Consider the following 20,274-nt stretch of genomic DNA (forward strand, 5'->3'; position numbering starts at 1 on the left):
TGTGGGTACTTTATTTTACTCTTCTTGAAAAAACACAGAATTGTTCTTAATAACAAATAAACCTCTTCTAGATAATGAAACATGATGTATTTTTAAATTATAGTGTTATCTGGACTGAAAACTGGGAAGAGTATTGCAGTGCATTTTTCCTTTTGGATTAGGTTTCCTGGGTGGAGTGTCTTAGTCTGTAGAACTTGCTGGTGGTGGCATTTTACTCCTCACGGATTTTGTCACAGTAGAATCAGCGGTATTTACTATTTTAGAGGTTAAGACCAACTATGTTCTTATAGAGTAAAAGACATTTTATTTCAGTGTCCTGAATATATTTGCAAAAATTAAAAAGTCGTCTTTTAATAAAAGCAATTGTAAGTCAGCAAAGTCAGCAAAGTCTTCCTCTAGAAATGTCTGATTTGTGTCCCTAATTATATTTTCAGCTCCTGTAGACAGACCTCCTTGAGCTGCAAGCATTTGTATTGGGATCATTATTGTGGGAAATATAGTATTATGTACTAGCTTGCCTCCATTGATAGCCATGAGAAAAAGACAAGAGTCCTGTCTGGTCTGCATATGCTTTGAGTGTCCTTCAGATGGCAGGAGAGGAGGCTGACTAGATATAAATGCATTTCTGGATATAATGGACTGTGTTCCCAAATTTCTTTGTATGTAGTGGATTTGGCTTTCCAGGAGAGAATGGTCAAGACTAACTGAAATATTTGGATTTACTGGCCAGACATAGGAGAGGACCACATCCATTAAAGTTTCATTGCAGGGTTACTGTGGTACCTAAAGAACTAAACTGAGAATGCAATTTGTCTGGTAAGAGCAAAATATTGTCATATGAGTTCTCAGAACTGTGAACTAAAATCTGATGTAATGGACAAATTTCCATGTTGTGCCTCATCATGGACAGCTTTGACCTTTGACTTCTGTGTAACTGAAGTCTAGGCAGAAGTTATATTTTTGTTTACTTTTCAGGTTTCAGAGGTAAATATTTCATATTTTGAACTGGAGATGGTGTGTTTTGTAAAGTATCAACCTGTATGCATTTCTTTGCAGTTAATTATTTAGGTAGTGTCTTTGATTATTTTTCTCTATTTCAATTTCAATGTTGGCATTTCACTCAGATTTCACTTTTTGATACTTTCCTTCTTGATACTAGTTCTTACTTTTGACTGTTTCATTCCAAAGGCAAAAGCCGTGAATTAAATTATGTATTAAAACCAAGGATGTTTTCTTTTTTTGAAGTAACTGTCAAAAGTGTATTTCTGTGAAACCTTTATTTTTTTATAATTTTTTGTCCGTTACAATTTTTGAGCCACAAGTCCAAAGTACCATTCTAGGCACGAAGAAAGGAGCCAAGACATTCCTTTTACTAATTTGTTCTGCTTTTTTTTTTTCATAATTGCCAAAGTTTAGACATCTGCTTATCTTTCTGCCTAATGAATACCTTCAGTGAAGCTGCTAGGAACAGGTTATTTAAATTTCTTTTATAAGTTGAAAGTTTGTTTTATGACAGGTCCCTCAAATGTAGAAGAAACCAACTTCTGGTATTGCTCCACTGAAATGCTGATAGATCTGACATGTCACAAATGTTGCCAACCTCTGCTGCCCAAATGGAGCAGGTACCACTTGTGTGGAAGTTTAATAAATACCAGATGTCGATGAAGCTTGATTTTGTAAATAATGAGCTCTTACTGTTCTGTGGTTAATAGGTGGATGAAAGTACATATCACTTCACTGGAAATCCATACCTGTCAGTCTTGAAAACTGTAAGTCTTTTTCAGGCAAATTATTTTGATATCCTATTCCCTCTAGATGTCCATATGTAAAGGCGTGCTGTAGCTACGATGGGATTGTTCTCTGGACATAGAGGTTGTGGCCATATTCTGGTGTTCATCAGGTCTTTGACAGGCTTTTGCATGGCTGTTTGCACTTACAGGACCTAATGCATTCTGGACATGTAATTGGCTGTGAGGATATTCTACATTATTTTGTATACAGCTTTCATTTGAAAGAATATTGCTATTGTAACTGCAAGGGAAACTAGCCCGTAATAGCAGATGTTGTTACCAGGCAGTTAATTTGCAAAAGGCCAAGAATTAACACTTTTGCTATTTATGTGGCAGACTAATTTTTCTGCAAAAGGAAATCCGCATTGATGAATAATTTAAATCCCAGTCTCCCTGCGAGTCTATAATCACGTGCCCTACAGAGACTGGAGTACATTCTACAGTGAGCATTGTGCAAAAGATTAGTAGCTCCGTGGTGGCAGTGCTGCTATAACAGTGTGAATTGCACTTTTAATTTGTCTTCCCATCTGACAGAGTATCTCATTATACTTACAAAATCTATGTTAAATTATACTTTTTAAATTCTCGGTTGAAGGATATTTACATAAAAAAGGTGAAGATTAAATAAATTGTTTTAAGTCATATCAGCAAATCATTTTAATGAGAACATCCTTTCTTCTTGCATTTGGAAAAGAATGTGCATTTTATTCCCACCATGTTTAGTTCCAGTCAGTCAACCCCAGCAATGACTGGATACAATTTTTTACATTACAGTCTAGAATTGAAATGTGTGATAAGCCTTACTTTGTGTCATAAAATTATGCAGTTTCTCTAATAGCTAACTTGTTAGCTATCTTGAGCTGAGAAGAATTTTATACAAAATCTTATATACGATGAAACTTTTTTTTTTTCCCCATAAGTAGTACTGAGCTGAAAATTATTACATTTAGTTAATCAGATTAAATTGTGAGGGAGTATACACATAAGGTCCTTAGGCACACATTTTTAATAACAACATTACATTTCTTTCACTCCTTCTTTTTGCCCTATTTGCTCTTCCTTAACTACATTATTGAAATCTAGGAAGCATAATAGCTGATCTATTTAATGGCACATCATTATCTTCCCACAGCATAATGCATACTATTCATTCTCTCATATTATTCATTAATCCATTATATTTATTCTGTCCTGGTCTTTGTGTAACAATGTAAGGAATGAGACTTTCACTGTACAAATGAATAAGATTTTGCAGTATTCAGAAATCCCAATTAATATCAGTGACCTGCTGATTTGATGGTTCAGTTGTTGGTAGGATTTCATGTTAGTTGGACACTGTTGTAGCTCTTGTTTATTTTTCTGGATATTTGCTGCTGGAGTTAGCACTGTGCTGAACACAGTGCAAAAGCTGTGGGCATTTATAGTGGCTTCAGAGTGACTAGGATTGTTCTTATGTGAAACAATTGTATTTAACACATTCTCTTATAAAATATATGGGCCAAGTCCTTTGAGGTGAGGGGAGGTTTAGGAGGCTGTTGGCAGTGCATTTTGCTTCTGGCAGCTGTTTTCCAGCAGAGCACACTTGATGGGCTGTGGCTGCTGCTGTGGCCGTGGCCAAGGGCTGCCAGGACTGGGTAGGGGGGCAGGAGCTCCCCTTGCTGTGGGACACCTCGGGGCAGACAGGCTGTTTCAACTCATGTCCCTGGCTGTATTCCTGTCCCATGTGTGGGTTGTCAAGAGGTGGTTCTACTGCTTTTTAGTTTATCTTTTTTTTCTTATTTGCGCACAAGTTATTCTCAAATATTAGAGTTATTAATGGTTGGTGAGGCATGGGCTTTGGGTTCAGATCCAGATTTGAACTTCAAAGGCTGCTGGGAGATATTAGGACCTACATTTCTGACTTATGTTACTTACTGCTCTTTTTCATATTTTTTATTTGCCAAGAAAAGTTCATGTAGCCTCTTCATTTTTATACTGTTCTAGATCACTTTTGATTTTTCAGCACCTGTATATTTAGCTTGGAAGCTAAAGTGGAATTAATTTAAAAATTAGTTTTCATTATATGCCTATCTGACTTGTACAGCTGTAAATTGCCCACATTTAAAACTAATGAAAGAGTAGATACATAATGAAAGGGTAAATAATGTCCAAAATGGACACCAGTGTTTATTAAGATCTTGTGTCTCTCAGGAACTGAAGGTGCAGCCCCAGTTCCACAGAAACTGGAACTTGTGCTGAGTTGTAACTATAAAAAGTTTTCCCAGTGCAGAGTTCCAGGCTAGAGAGCACAACACCTTGCATACTTGGCCTCTAACTGCGTACACGCTCGTGAGCTGATATTCCATGCGCATACCAAACAGCAATTAGACTTCATAAAGCTATGCAAGCATTTTGGAAAACAAGTCTCACTACAGTTTTAAAATCAACTTCCACCATCTGCTTGGGAAAAGCAGTGGGTTGGTTTCTCATGAACTTGGTAATTAAATATGCTAAAATATAGTAGTGGCAGGATACAATATTTGCCATACCTATTAAGAACAAAAGCTAAAATCCAGCTAAGTAACACCAAACCTCAGACCAAGAGTTGCCATCTGGCTACCAGGTCAATCAAAACTCTTGATACTTGTCAAGCACTCTCAATTGGAACGCACTTTAAGTGATGAATTTTAAAGCAACAGGAGTTAAATTCCAATTAAAAAAGCAAAGTTCTTATTTCAAGTGTTTAAAAAGCTGCAAAGCATATAAGTCTTTATATTATGGGCTCTTATATTCAGATTATTTTTATGGTTTTTGTTTTTATATTTTTTAAAGTTGTTTTTAGAGGATAGTAAAAAAGGCAGAAATTTCAGCAGTTCTCTAATGTTAGAGAGATTAAGGCCAGCACAAGAACAGAGGAGGCTACTGTTCCAGTTTTTGAAATAATGAAACCACAGCTTTTTCTGGCTGAAATGTAATTTCTGCTCTTTCCAGTAATAAAGAAATTTAATAAACACAGGATACCTTTTAAGGGTATGTCAGGATTCAGATATTCTGGAAAATTGTATTGAAGAATAGACTTGTTTCTAAATATTGTTTGGGTGTTCAATTTCCAGAACCAGTGTCCTGGAGTTTTCTATGAACAATAATTTGAGTGGAGAACTCTGCATTGCAGAAGATTAGAGTGAACAAAATGCTCTCAAACAGACACAATTGAGTATCTGGCATAAGTGTGCAATTGGTGATGCTCCTATCAGAAGGAAATAGTTGTCATAACTGTGAAAAGAGCAAATTACAGCTGTTTAATATATTCTTGCTGGATAAGTAAAGGTCTCCATTGAATGGGCTTCATCTCATCCATCTCTGCTTTTCAGATTCTTAATTCATATATGCCTACTGGCATCACTCAAAATAATAATACAATAATACAATAATGCAATAATAAAACATAGAATTTTAATTTTTAATTAATATTTGATAAATATCATACTTTGAGGAACAGGCCACAATAGAAAAAAAATTATGGTGAGGCTCAGAGTCTTTTTTTTTCTTACGCTGCCTGTAGATGAGTATTTCTGAATTACAGCCATCATGAGAAATATCAAATTTATTTTTTACCTCATGTACTTCATTATAACTGATCAAAGAATTGGTATTTGATAAGCTTAATTTGGTTGATTAAGCTCTGGAAATATATAGCAGTTTAGATTTATGGGAACACTACATATTGGGTGAATTGCTTTCCCACTTCATTCCATTGTTTGTTCATGTAAATACTTGGCACATCTTGCAGTTATTGAGATGAAAAATAGTTTGAGATGACCGCTAAACTTTGAGGTCATGGCATATAGGTTAGGGTCATCAGCCCTATGCTATCTTAGGTGAAATACAATGGGACCATAGGATTGGAAAAGGACACAGTGTGCAGAGAAGTCTCCTCTAGACACTTTCTTTCAACTGGATTTTTTAGTCCTTTTCCTGTTCAAGAAACAGGAATTGCCGCCATCAAATAAAATGCATTAGACTGGACATACAGGAGCAAGGCAGCCACTGGAAATACCTGAAGATAATATCTTTACAGATTCATGGCTCTTCTTGTTCCCAGATTTACTTCTGAGATATGAATTCATCCTCATTCCTGCCATTCATGGAGACCTAGCAGCATTTTGGGTTAGACAGTGAAAACCAAACACTGCTGTGATACCAGTAAAAGAGGAAGGGGCACATACTATTACATGGTAAAAGAAGCACAAAAAATCCAAAACAGAAGGATCAGTCTTAATGAATAGAGTTTCACTTCCATTTATCTTAGTAGCTTTTTGTTAAATATATGCGTTTCTCTGGTAAGTAATTTTCATCATTTAGGCAGCATTTTTTAAAATACTAACACACCTTGACCTTGAAATTTCAGTTTTATTTTCCCCTGAAATTTCAAAGCTTACATAAGGAGATGATGGGAAAAATTCCCCTTTCTAGAGTTTCTGACTTACATTATGCAAATTTTTTATATTCCTGGTTCAGCATTTATATTAATTAAACATGAGCAATAGCAATATAGGTGAATTTATTATACTTTCTATAGAGATATCCAGAATAAATTTTCATATGGCATCTGTAGATAATTTGGAAAAAGAAGCATAAAATAAATATGTGACTCCACTGATTATTTCCAAACCAAAAATTTGGCAATACTTGCCAAATCTGATTGCCTGGAAATTTGAATTCATGTTTTTCAAGTTCTTAAGGGTTTAATACATGAAAATGGAACTTTATATTTCATTGCCTTTAGAAATCTCATTTTCTGTGAAACTGCAAAGGATAATTACAATTTCTTGTAAGTTCTTGTCTAATAATTGGACTTTGGGAGCTTGCAGAGGAACACTCAATATCAAAGACTCCAGAGAAACACTAGGGAAACTGTGCTTCCTTCGCTGTGCAACTGAAATGGAGGCCCATTGTTAGCAGCTGCAACTGCAAATTATGCAAGCAGCAATATAAAGCCAGAGAATGTCCTTTCTTGTATCAGTGTTGTCAAAAGAGCTTTCACCTTTAACTGACAAGCATTTTGGGAAGCATGAGGCAGATAGCTGTTAAAATGAAATAAAATTAACGGACGCAGAAGGAAAGACACTTTGGCATAGATTGCATTTTGCTTCTCTTTAAATTTTGAAAGCTGTGGTGATTTTCCAAAATTAAAAGAATATATGCTAAACTGCTGATCTCAGTATCATACCTATAGTCTCCTGCAAGTCTGGAAAACTCATAATCATTTCCTTTAATGGTGATGGCACTGCAATAGCTATATTTGTGACTGAAATGATATGGAAATATTATTATACCATTTTTTTCTTAGTAAGTAATATATGAATGGTATTGTATCTGTGCTCTTGCAAAATATAACATTCCCTTATTAAAATTCAGTCATCATTTCATTGAAATAGCATTCTAAACCTTTCTATCTCACCATTTATCTTTAGAAGTTTTGGTAATTTTCTGATGTCTTTCATTTATGGCCATTCCTGTGTCATATTAGCTAATTCTATTTCTTACCTAAAGACCCTTTTCAGGTCTTTCACATTTAGAGAGTAATGCTCTCTTCTTAATAGACTCATATAAAATGCCTTTCTAAGACAGCACTAAAAGAATCCTAGTTGATTGTACTGCTCTTGTGTGTTACCAAATTTAGATTATTAGTGGCAGCAAATTAGACATTACTTGGTTGAGTTCCTATACAGTTCCAATTAATGATTATAAAATGAAGAATGAAAAGGAAAAAACAAACCCTCTCTTTAATCATCAATTCTACAAACACTGACTGTAACCCCTTGTTTAGAAACAAGATGCATGAAATTCTGAATGTCCTTGTCTCCAGTACTAGGGCTGCTAACAAAATTGTTATGAAAGTATAATATCAGAGCTCTCTTTAATAATAAAATGCAAATAAAAGTAAATAATTTTTTATTGTTCCACTAAGCATGCATAAGAATGCAAATGCAGAATTTGTTAGAAACATTTAAACCTGTTGTAAATATGGTAACATCTGAGTATTCTCTGGGCCAAGTCTGTATTAGGAAGAAAAATCATCTTTATTCAAATTCAGTTCACTCTTTTGACCTTCTAATTCAAGGACATTTCACATTGCTAGGCTGGAATAAAAGGACAAATCTTTTTGGTTTTATTTATCTAATTATGAATAATGTTTTATTGATAAAGACAACTGAAGTGTACTTAGGCTCAGTCCTTCACTCAAGTCCTGTCTGCCAGGGCAGCATGCCGCCAATGCCTTCCCTCTGGGCTGGAGGATATAGGTGGTGAGCAGGGCAGGTCCTTGCCAGCCAGTGTCTGTCCCACTGCCAGCCAGTAATTTCTTAGGCTTTCCATTTTAGCGTGTCATTTTCTGTATGTTAGTCACCTAAAAGGGTAAGCCTACTCATCTTAGCAGTGTCTCTATTGGTAGCTTGGCTACCAGACTCAGGGAAAAACTGTCAATAATCTGATGGCTGAAACTGGCAGGTGTGGAGCCAGTAAAGCATCCACTTGGGCACTTTTACAATGAGTTGTGCTTTTCTTAACAGTAGAGTTGCTTGTAGGTTAGGTAATACTCCCTGTGAAAAAAAAGACAGAAAGGCTCAGTCTCTGCTCTAGTCGTTAATTGCATTAAAAGATAAGGGCTTTGCTGTTTCACAAAAGGGAACAATTCACTGGGTAATTTGAAGTAATTTATTCTGTATTCTATGCTCTGAAGGAGGGGGATGTACTGCAGGTAACTGTTCCCTGACTTTGGTACACAAGCTGTCTTTTCCCTTTGCTATGGTGTCACAGTAGGAATAATGGCTCTAAAATGCATATCAGAACTTGTTTGAGGGCCTCCTGAGTGACAGGTCCCTTTCAATGTCCCATTGAGATTTTCTGAGGATCTGAAAAGACTTTTCAGATTAATCACAACCAAAAGGGCATCTCATCCAAGTATAAAATAATTATAATAATTATCTCCTTCCTCATGAGATTATAGGGCTGCATCTACATTAGCAAACAGTTTATTCCTACAGAAGTGATTTTGTAAACCCAAACTGTTGTTGCTGGGGACATGATGTCCACATTATATTAATTTAATGGAAGAGATTGTTTTTGACTAGCCCTTGTGTCCTGAATGGATAACCCCTTAACTGTAGGAATGCATTAGGTACACTCTCAGGCTAATCCTTTGCTTAATTTTTATCTAAAAGGGATTAATTTGCTTTGAATCATTCCAGAATCATTCTATGATGTGATCCAGACCATAGTAAATGGAGAAAATTTGAAAATTTGTTTGAAAACTGAAGTCCAACTCCAAATTGAAATGCTGACATGAATGCACCTTGCAAGAGACCAAGGAGCTAGAGGAACAAAACACTATTTATTGATTTGTTTTGTCACTCATTCTCCTGTTGTTCTCTACCTACAAATCTCAAACTACACATCATGCAGCAGGAGGCTGGGTATAGAACTTTTAAGAAGTACTGGTTATGACTGGTTATTTCATGAGCTCCTGGCCATATTAAAATGCCATTGCAAGGCAGGCATAGTACATGCCAAAGAGAGTGTATTATTTCTTGAGGTAGACTCATTTGGATGAAAATCAGTGTTGAAGCTCCATATGACTCTTGCGTAGCTGCTGTTACCTGTCAAAAGGGGGTATTTGAGAAGGGAGTGGGAAATTGAATTGTTTTCAAGGAAAAGTGGGTGTGATTTTGATACTTCAGCTATCATTAACCATCAACCTGGCTTGAATTCATTCCTAGCAAGCCATTACAAAAATATCCTGAATTTTCTGTTTTCAGCATGAGCTGGTATTAATAATATCTTATTGTTTTAGAATACTGACAAGGAAGTGGAGACTGAGAGTCAAAATTGTCTAGCATATTGGGTCTAAAGATAGCATTAGTTATTATAGTCTGTGCAACAGATTAGATAAAGTGCCAGGGCCAAAACCTCACAAATATTTGATAAAGCCCAATGAAGAGAGAAAAAAAGCCATTTTTCTTTTCTATGAGTAGAAAATTCATATTTTCTTCTGAGTGGGCATACCTCTGCTGAGTACAAGGCACTGTATCTGTATTACCTGCTGGACTTTATGTTCTACTTCCCAGCTGGTAGCTGGAGGTTGTTTGTGCAGCCTGGATTGCTTTCTTTAGCATCTCTCAGAGTGAAAAAAGTCTTTTTCTATGCATATGCTCAGGGATAGAGATTTGCATTATGTACCAGATCCATATTTTGGAAGAGTCTGGTCTAACTTCAATCTCACTTTTTTTTCTGAAAGTGTTGCCTGTGGTGGCTGTGACAAATGGGCATGTGTTAGGACTTGACATTAAAAGAGTGGAGGAACATGTTCCAACTGTGTTTCGACTAGGTTTACTCCCAGTTGACAACTCTCCTGTCTTCTTAGTGTGTTATGTCAGCTGTTAGAGCTATTTTGGTCATTGCACAAGCAAGCTTCATAGTTTTCTGTGATTTGAGCAACCTGTCATTTTTATTTACACTTGAACCCTTACTTTCAAGTGTGACCCAAAATGTGTGGGAGTCAGGTATGAAACACATATTAGGCTCAAACCTACTATTATTTGTCAGAAGTGCTACTATTCCTATTGACAGATATAATTATCATGAAAATAACAGGGGAGAACTTAGTCTGACTCCTGCTTCCCTATTCATCTGCAGAGGTCTGTCAGTGTTATTTGCCAGAAGAATTTTTCGGAAAAACAAAATTTAACTTTCAGCTGGGTATTCATGCAATAGAATCTGATCATACAGATTTCAGGTCTAGCAAGATTGTGTAATATAATGATGGCCTTCATCCATACTCATATCCATGTAAGAATCCCAGAATTAGTCCTCCACTATTGATTGAAAGACATTATGTTTAAGATAGTAGTCACCTTAAATAGATCTAATAACAACAGATATTTTTAAATTCCTGTATCCACACTTCCAAAATACTTCTATTGGTATAGTTTCTTCTGTTACCTGAAAATACTTGCACTTGAAAGTACATAATTTTTAGTTTCTACATCTCTACATTTTCTACATATTTTCTACTTTTTCTTTGTTTCTGCTCCTGTGGGAAACAAGACTTCATCTCTCAACAGTTGTTATGCTTGCCAGCTTTACTTTTCCATGTTATCATCATTAAAAACAGGATGACAATATGAAGATTTTAAATTTAAAATATAAGTGATAGAAAATAGAGTGAGTTCTAAATAAAGTGAGGGAAATAATCACCCATGCTCAACAGTTTGACTTTAACTGACTGAAGTTAGTCAAAAAGCAGTTTTGTCTCTGAATAATCCACCAGTATAGTACTGTGACCTTTTGGGTCACCTTGAATTTTGTGACACAGAGATGCCAATTATGCCTTGAAGACATTAAAACAATAAGAATGAATATTAATCAAATATTCATCAGTATAGATAGTTTTTGGAAGGAACACAATGTGGGTTCAGGTAATTAGTGAGAACACTCAGTTGTTTTTACTGTGAAATGCTGTTACTTTAGAAGTTTTTCTGAGGAGAATGAAATGATGTGGGAGAAATCACTTCAGTAATGAATTTGCAAAGAACTTGCTTATAGTTTTCCACATGAAAAAAACTAGTTCTTGTGTTCCTGTACTAGAGTACAAGAAAGGAATCATGGTATTGATATAGAGACAAGACTCTGGAATCACAGAGCTAAATGTCCTGATCCTGCCTGCTGGCAAGATATCATTTCTTATGGATATGCTTTTTTGCCCACACTGTGTTTATTTCCTTTTGATTTCTCTGTTTCCCTTCAGGCTTTGCTTTGCTTCACAAGCCAAGCTCTTTAAAACTCCTCCTGTGGTAGAGACTTTATTCCTCTGGCTGGAAGGCTGTCCTCATATTTTTTGTGGGTTCAGTTTCACTTTCATATAGATGACTGGCCAGGATTGTATAGATTATTCTGAATCATAGTTTAAGAAACTTCATACTTGTCCTTCTGTGTCTTTATTAGAAATATATAATTCAGTAAGTTATAGGATTTGCCTTTTTCACAGCCATCCTGTGTCATATTGATAGTGATGTGCTCCTGGTGATCAGCTTAAATAAACAAATTGTTTTTACATATGTTGTTTCAGATGATGAGCTCCCAACTTGTAGCAGAAATGCTATTAATTCGTGATACTCCCTTATGACATGCTGTTACTGCACCTGGATTCACCTTTCAATTCTTGTAATCCACAGTGTCTTCAACTTAATGTAGAAGTTCTGTAGTGACACTCTAGAAAATGCTTTATTTAAACCAGACAAATTATATCTACTTCATTTCTTTGTCTAGAAAACGAGCTATCAAAAAGACCTGTCAAATTAGTCTGGCACGAGGTACCTTTGGTAACACTGCTTCATTTTATCCTATGTTCTATTTACTTCCCTGTCTTTAATTTATCTTTTTCCTCAAAGCCTTCAAAGCCCTTGCAAACTGAAGAGGTCAGACTAATAGGCTTACACTTGCCCAGATCATTTTTGGCCTTGCTTTTAAATATGGGCACTTCAGTTCCCATTCTCCACTAATATTTGATGCTTTCTCTGCCTTCATAGATTTGGAAGCTTATCTCTGCCACTGCAATGGCCTTTATGAAATCACAGTACACCTAGTGATTCTGATCTTAGTGAGAGATTTTGTTCAAAGCTCATTGCACAGTTATCTTTTTTTTTTTTTTTTTTCACAGTTAAGCTTTTGATTGGTTAGTGAGATATGAATAAAGAAAATTTAAATAACCATCTGCAGGAGGATCACATGTAAGATATAAGCAAATACTGCTGCCTTGATGATTAAGTGAATAGCTAGTACCCCCTGCAACTTAAAGCTCCCTTAAGCATAGAAACTGGGAGAGATGTAGTTTAAAGTGGCATGATAATATCAGAGCAAATGATGAGAATTGGAGCCTAAGTACACTCTAATATTGAACACTTCATGGTCAGAGATTATTTTGCAAAGGTGTTGGACATCACTGGGCAGCTTAAAGATATTTTAATATCTTGGATGTTTAAATATTCCATAATGTTTTGTTCTAGCACTTAAAAACTCAGTGAATTGAACGTGTAGGTTTAATGCTAGATTATTACTTTTAGTTTTATGTTTCCATAAATACATAGAAGTATAGAACCAAACCTCCCAAAAATTCACAGCATTTTGTTTCTTCATACATGTCAGCATTAATGTTCATCAGGAGAATATTCTTTTGCTGGTCCTCATGAAATGACCAAGAAAGGATTTAGTCAGCTAAATACATCTGTATTGTTTTAGTTGAAACTGGCTGGGAGGGCTGTGCATTTCTTGTTGACAATTTCTTTGCTTTCTTTATTGCTTTCAATTAGGTGTTGTATCGGAAAATTAACGAAGATGAAAATTACTATCAACTGTGTGTACAGAGATCTGGGGTTAATCTGGAAACAGGGGACATTAACACTGATAGCATTTTAGAGGGAAGGCTGTTCATCACAAACATACGCTTTTGGAAGAAATAAATTCTTTCCATCATCTCTCAGTATTTCTTGCTGGGAGATGGAATGCAGCTAGGTGGCTAAAGCATTTTATACCTCTGGCAGTTTGAGGATTCATACTTATCAGATTTTGGAAACAATAATATATATGTAAATTTCACATCCAAGTGCTATGAGACTGTTGGCAAATGTAATTACCTGTATGTGCATCTGTCTACAATTTCCCTCTGCTGGGAAACTAATTGAAGTATGCAAAGAAGAATTTTTTTGTTTGTTTGTTTCTTGCATGTTTTCATACATTCCATAACTCTTTGTTTTTCAGATATTTGAGACATTTTCTTTTCTTGAAACTGTCTCTTCTTATAAAAGCTCACTTGCTAATCTCTTTCCAAGAACTCATGTTGTGTACATACATTTCTGTATGTGCTTAAATTTAAGTATGTGCTTAAGGTACACTCATTTAAATAGAAGACAAATATGGGCATACATATCAATCGTATGTTAAAGGATTTTTGGCAAGATTTAATTTACCTCAGAGTCCTAAGTTTTAGCACAGCAGCCTTTCAAAACCCCTCTTTATGGCATCAAAGCCTCAAAATCTTCAGTTTTCTTCCACTGCTACACTTAACAAAGTAATAGTGACATTAGTGTATGGGTCTTTCTGGAGTGCTTTAACTATTACTGAATATTTCTTAGTAGCGGGGCTAAGCTCTCTATGACTACTTATTCTGGCTATTAAAATACCCACACTGCTAAACAACTTTTTTTAAAAAAACCCTAACAAACCCACCCATTTTGTTTTGTATGCAGGGATTTCCCACATCTCCAATGTGACACTAGTGTGCTTTGCCAGGCTAAATGCCTATCACTTTCTTTCATTGCTCACCTAGATCAAAGAAAGTGGCTTGTGAGAACGTGTCCATGTTTGTCCCCCAGCTTCCTTTTGGAATCAGAGTGCACTTTGTGTCTGATCCAGGCTGTGATGTATGAAGCAGGAAGAAGATTGATTTTCACAAGCTACCTTGTACCTGAAGTAATGAGAGTGGCAAATTACTTGTTCCCTGAGCAAACATGACAGGAATGTCATAGAGGGAATTTATATATATGCAAATGCACAGGGGTCACATCAGTGTTATTTTGACAAAGCGACCTTATTCACCAGGGGGCCATTTTTATATCTGCATTAGTCTACACTGAAAAGGCTGAATAAGACTGCAAATACCTGCATTGTGTGGGACGTAGCAACTAACACAACTAATAAATAATGTACGATTCAACACAGTAGAGAAGATAATTTAAATGGCTGCATTATTTCTGTACAAGAGACTTGGGGTCTCAAGTGATTTCTACTACTCATTTCGGCTTTTTCTGAAGTAGCAAATAAAATATTTGTCATAAAAAGAAAACTAAGAGGATGTGGGATTAATTTTCTATCGGATTTTTGTCTCAAGCATTTTGTCATGACTCAGTAGAGAAATAGGCTTATGTATCTCATTGCATTCACGGGGTCTGTGTATTTGCAAAAGGCAAATGGACCTTACTGACAGTGAAACTTCCCACATATGTAGAGCAGGAATGAATGAATTTTGAACAGTTTCAGAGAATCTGTTGTTTGTAAAGAAGAGAAAAACAAGGAACAACAGATATAAATGCTGCTACTCCTAGGAAACAGATGAGATATTTTGTGTAGAAGCTTTTAGAGGAGGAATAAAAGCTATTGTTTCCTTACATTTTTTACTCCTCAGCAGCGAAGATGACATGATTTTGTACTTCACCTAAAATCAGAAAGCAAGGCACTTTAGCACTGGTCATACAATATGAGGTAATTTCCATGTGATTCTCCTTTAATTCTGAACTGTTGGCAAGGTGACTGATCTCAAGTCCAGAAACAAAGAAAGAAGAAAGTAGAAACGCTAAGGCTTATGGATACTACATTGAAAATACACATCTGTACATGGCATTTTCAGTACATCTGAATGGTTGGACCCCATCTGCTGTTGAAAGTAGGCTGACAGTGAGGTGGAGCAGTGAGAAGGAGAGCCTGTGCAAAACTGGGGTGTATTCACAGTTTGCTGTTGAGCCTCAGCAGGCAGGGAGAGGGATTTCTGCTGACATGGCAGTTTGTGAAACTCCTCTGCAGCATCAGATATGGTTTCTCCCTGAGAAAAAAGTCCTGCAGTTTTTTGTCACTAATCACCAAAACAGCCTGTTTTTGAGTTCATACCAGACTGGTTTGGTCTCATGGAGTGTGCTTCAGTCAAAAGAAATTTTAAGGAGCAAAAGAAACAAATCCTATGGATGTATTCCTTGCGTTATGGTGTCAGTGAAGAGCTGGGCACAACAGAGCCATCTCACACTCGGCCACTGCCTGTTTGAATTATGTGGGTGACATCTTTTTGTTATATTTTGAATGTGTTCCCAAGCCACAAAAGGAGCTATCTTTCTTTTTTCTTGCCTCAAAGCACATTGAAAAATGAACTCAAAACACGGCAGACTTTAATGTCCTCTTTTGTGTGAAAGTGCAGAGAATTCCTTGGGTTTATTTCCAATATGTTGGGTTAGAAACTGAAGGAAATTTTTTGTTACACATAAAGCTCATGTGTAAAATTGATTTTCAGATGTAGGTGTTTCCTATAGCGTGGCTATTCTCTGTTTTGACCAGCTTTGGCTTATGTGGCATTATTGAAGGCTGGATGGATCACAGTGAGGGAGAGGTTCTGCAGAAAAGAAAGTAAATAAAAGAATAAATTACTCAGAAAGAAAACTATTCAGGTTAATATCTATAGTTTGTCTGTGGAGCTCTTCATCACCTCTAGTAAAAGCAGACATCATTTCAGAGTTTATTTGTCCTACTTAACACAGCCAGCTATGTTAGTGTAATAACAGTACTGAAATGGACTCAATTTTATTTCCTGGATGCATTTACTTGGCATAGATCAGGGCTGCAAGAGGCTAATAGTTGTTTCATAGCTGAGGGCAGACGCTATCTAGTCCTAAGTCTTCTCAGTGCTTTATCATGGGCTGTTTTGCAAATCCATAACAAAGTAACCAGCATCAGGATTTCAGAGCCCAGGTGATAATGCACGCAATGAGATACTGATGATATCTCATGGCCCCTCTGCCCTCTCCTTTTCTAGCTGTTGACTTTGTTGATGTGAATCCATCCCAACCTCTCAGCTTCTTGGAGTACAAACCCTTCATTTTTTGTTTCTCAGGCTGTATTGCTACAGTGTGGTCCTTGTGTGTAGCAGGGCTGCTCGGAGCAGACAGCTTCCCATCTTGCTTGTGCTTATGCAGCCTCTTGTCTGTCCTTGGACTGACCACTGTGAGGGACAATGCACACGATCACAGGTCTGGGTCTGGGGTTTTATGGCATAATTACATTGAAGCTTAACATCATCTTCCAGCTTTTTTTCTATTTGAGCAGCTGTATCTTATGAATGCTTTGATCAGTTTTTTTTCCGTAGTTCTTCTGGTGGCCTCTGAACTAAAGCTAGTTTGGTGTCCCAAACTAGAACTGCTACTTGTACTGATTTTTCTGTTAATTATGTCTATTATGGGACTACTATTAGACACAATTCGGATTTTTTGTCCTTCTAAAGGCAAATACCACAAATAACTAGTGCAGAATAATGTCATAGGCTTGTGGTGCAGAAAATGGTGCATAGTTTTTCTCATGTTTGGGAAACATGGCAATGACAGTGAGGCCAGGTTTTCTGTGTCAAAGCTGAAACCCTTCCCTGACTTTGCAGGAAAGAGTCTCACTCAGTGCTAGCTTACTCCTTTTTGGTGTGCTCAGCTGTAGGCAGGGGTTTGTATCTTCACTCTGCCATGCATCCTGAGGGCTGCTCTTCTCAGGCAGAGAGGTTGGTTTTCTCTCTTTCCCCTGCCACTGCTGTTTTTCCTGATGCATTTACATTTTCTGATGTGCATTTGCTGCCAGTCTCGCAGCACAGTGAGGGAATCTGGCATCAGCAGAATACAGGAAGAAACTGTATTAGATTCAACCTTGCTTTAATGGTGCAAGTCCCACTGGGTTTTGAGCAGTGTTATGTAGGTGAGGAAGAAAGATTTGATTTTAATGAGAGATGACTTGGCACCAGCAGCATAACAGGTGTATATGAGAATCTAGAGTGAAAGAGTTAATTCACATTCTTTTCACAGAGATAGCTGTGGAAGAGCATATGCTGAATGTGCATTCCAGTCTCATTTTTTTGTTCTTATTTACAGTGACAAATAATGTATTTCCCTTTAGCTTTGAGTGGTTCATAAACCAGAGCTGATGATGAATATGCAGTTTACACTCCAAAGGCACTGGAATCAGTACAAGAAGGCAGACCTTAGAGTGGTTCACAGCACACTGTGATCTCTGCTGTGATTATTAATCAGACAGGCTTTCAGGGGCACATGCACCATCCTGGTTACAGCACTTGCTTACTCCTCTCTCCTTTTGCTTGATAAACATGATGTCTAAACCTCTGGGAAACACACAATAAATGTGTGACTTCTGTAAAAGAATGCTGAGCTTTGTTTGCTCTGAATTCATGTTTAAAATGGTTTGGTGCTCTCTTCAGTGGGTTGTTAGTTTCAGTCTTGTTTTCTTACACACAGCCTGCTCATCAGTCTCCTGGAGAGCTAGACTGGCAGTTCTGGGGGAAGTGGTCTGGTTTCAAGTCTGGAAGTCATAAGTGGAGTTGTGGGGTGTGTGTTGCCTTATCAGCATGTGGTGTTATATTTGAAAGAAATTTGCTGAAAGGAGAGGAATTGTTTTGAAGAAGTGGAAAATGATTTGGGACTTTGAACATATTACTGGTTAAATCTGTATTAGAGCAGTCTGCATCTCAGAGTTGTGGTTGCTCAAGATAGCAGTGTACACAAGCGGAGAAAAAAAGATGCACTTGGGCTCCTTTGGGTTTCTTATGAACATAATGTGCAACCATAACGAAGCAATGCATTTTTTTCAGCACAGAAAGACAACCTAGTTCCAGGCATTACAATACAGCAACAATTTTGTTCAAGTAATCAAATTTTCACCTTTTCTAGTAAAAATTGTTTGAAATAGTTATCGTTGTTCCATTGACCTATCAGCAGAAACATGACCATTGTGTAGAGCTGCTTCATAGTCAGGTCCTTAGGGTTCCTCCACAGGGAAGTGGGAGAAGGACTCCTTATTGTACCTCTTGCCACTCTCTGCACAACTGTAATCCTTGAGCACTAGAGCCTACATGTCTGAACTTGTCTTTTTGGTAGGTGGAGGGGTGTTTTGTCTTTGGTGGAGGTTACTGAGAAATAAGTCATGTGTTATCTTGTGCTTGAACCACTCTGGTGGCTTGCTGTCACAGTGAAAACATCACTGAGTGAGATGAGGGGAGCTCTGTGCAATTTCCCTTGGTGCAGTAAATCAAATCTTTTCATTACCCAAAGGTAGACAGGAGAGAGGGTAGTGAATCTGCCCTGCTCTACTTCATGTTTCCAAACCACTCAGTTCTTCCTAACAGGATTTCCCTGCAGGAGGATTGGAACACAAGCTGAAGGTCTATTCAAATCTGTTATTGCCTTAGGAATCATGGGCACAATCCAGAAAGAGCTGCAATCCCAAAAGTTAAAAACACTACTGTATGATCAGAAACAACTGCACTACCATGTCTGGCTGCAGACACAGTAGTGGAACTGCTCAGTTTATCAAAACCTGCTCAGAGATGCATAGATTCCTTCTTGCCAGCTTTGTTATGAACAGTGTTTGTGCCCTGAGAGAAATGATGATAATGTTGAATTCTCCGGGTACTGACTAGGGTGGAGGAACGCTGTCAGACCGGGGAGGGAGGTTATGTTGCTGCTCTATGTACCTCATTTAGAGCTAAGCAGAATTTAAGAATTTAGAATTGTGAGCTGGACACGTATAAAAACTTAGTCAATTCTCCTTAAATGAAGATGTATTTTTAAGAAATCTTAAGATAAATATTTAATATTGTGTATTTTTGTTTTCAGGATGAATAAGAGATACTTACAGAAAGCAACAAAGGGAAAACTGCTAATAATAATATTTGTTGTAACGCTGTGGGGGAAATTAGCATCTGGGGCAAATCACCATAAAGGTAAGAAATTCTATTCTGTTCTGTCATGCTGTTTTATCTGTGGCCTCCATCAACAAATTCAGAAGGGTCTGGTCTATGCAACCTTTTCTTCTCATGAGGTTCACTAATCAGCATCAAAGAGTTTTCAATGGATAGACTTTTACTAATCTATTGAAAGTTTAAGTGATTTTGTAATAATGGTATAGTTGAAAAAAATGTTAAAAATGTGATAAAAAAATAGTGGATACTTTTTGTCTCATAAAAATAGTTATATCAGCAGATACATGTGATGCAAATTAATTCCTGGAATGAACCCTAGAAAGAAACAGTTTTTAGTAACTTATATGATGCTTCTGTATGCAATTATCTACCAGTACTAACTTCATGGATAATGTGTATTGAATTAAATTGTATCATCATCAAAAAAAGACTGCTGCTTTGCAGTATTGTCTGATTTCTGTGCTTCACTCCTAACCCCTGACCAGGAACATTTTGTGACAATGTGAGATTTGTTTCCTCTTGGTCATGCCAGCCTTTAATACTTATGTATATATACCAACACAAGCTGTAATGGATTATTTAATATTGTTAAAAGGTCTTCAGCATGTGTGTTCCTGTTAAACCTAACACAAGGAACAAGCTCTCCAGATTCACAAACTGATGCCTTCTTATAGGCTAATATAACTTGAAATGTGATCTGCAGTATAACAGGATTTTGAACTCCACTTCTCATCATCTAGAGTCTGTTGGCTGTTTATCTGCTTATACAAGATCAGAATATACTCTAACAACATGGATAAAGCAAGGGTGGGACATGAGCATTACCACAAGCTAAGGAGTTAAACCCAGAGGAAGGATTCCAAAAAAACCCAGTTAGTTAATTTCTCTGGTTCCATGTACATTTTATAATGATCATTCTGATAATAGGATTTTATGACC

General features: G+C 36.8%; 1 protein-coding gene across 6 annotated transcripts in view; it reads left to right on the top strand.

Moving 5' to 3' along the window:
• TAFA2 (TAFA chemokine like family member 2) overlaps nt 1-20,274 on the top strand; it is a 177,110-nt gene that overhangs the window by 109,448 nt on the left and 47,388 nt on the right. For all 6 annotated transcript variants that reach the window (XR_002866088.2, XR_015285554.1, XR_015285555.1 and 3 more), the window contains exon 2: nt 19,250-19,356. Coding sequence is in view for 1 of the 6 variants with exons in the window: in XM_086884575.1 (XP_086740701.1) it covers nt 19,250-19,356 (107 nt within the window). In the remaining 5 variants the exon portion in view is untranslated. The remainder of the gene's footprint in view (nt 1-19,249; nt 19,357-20,274) is intronic.

The sequence above is a fragment of the Cyanistes caeruleus genome, chromosome 4 (assembly GCF_971803275.1).
Source record: "Cyanistes caeruleus chromosome 4, bCyaCae1.hap1.1, whole genome shotgun sequence".
NCBI lineage: Eukaryota > Metazoa > Chordata > Aves > Passeriformes > Paridae > Cyanistes > Cyanistes caeruleus.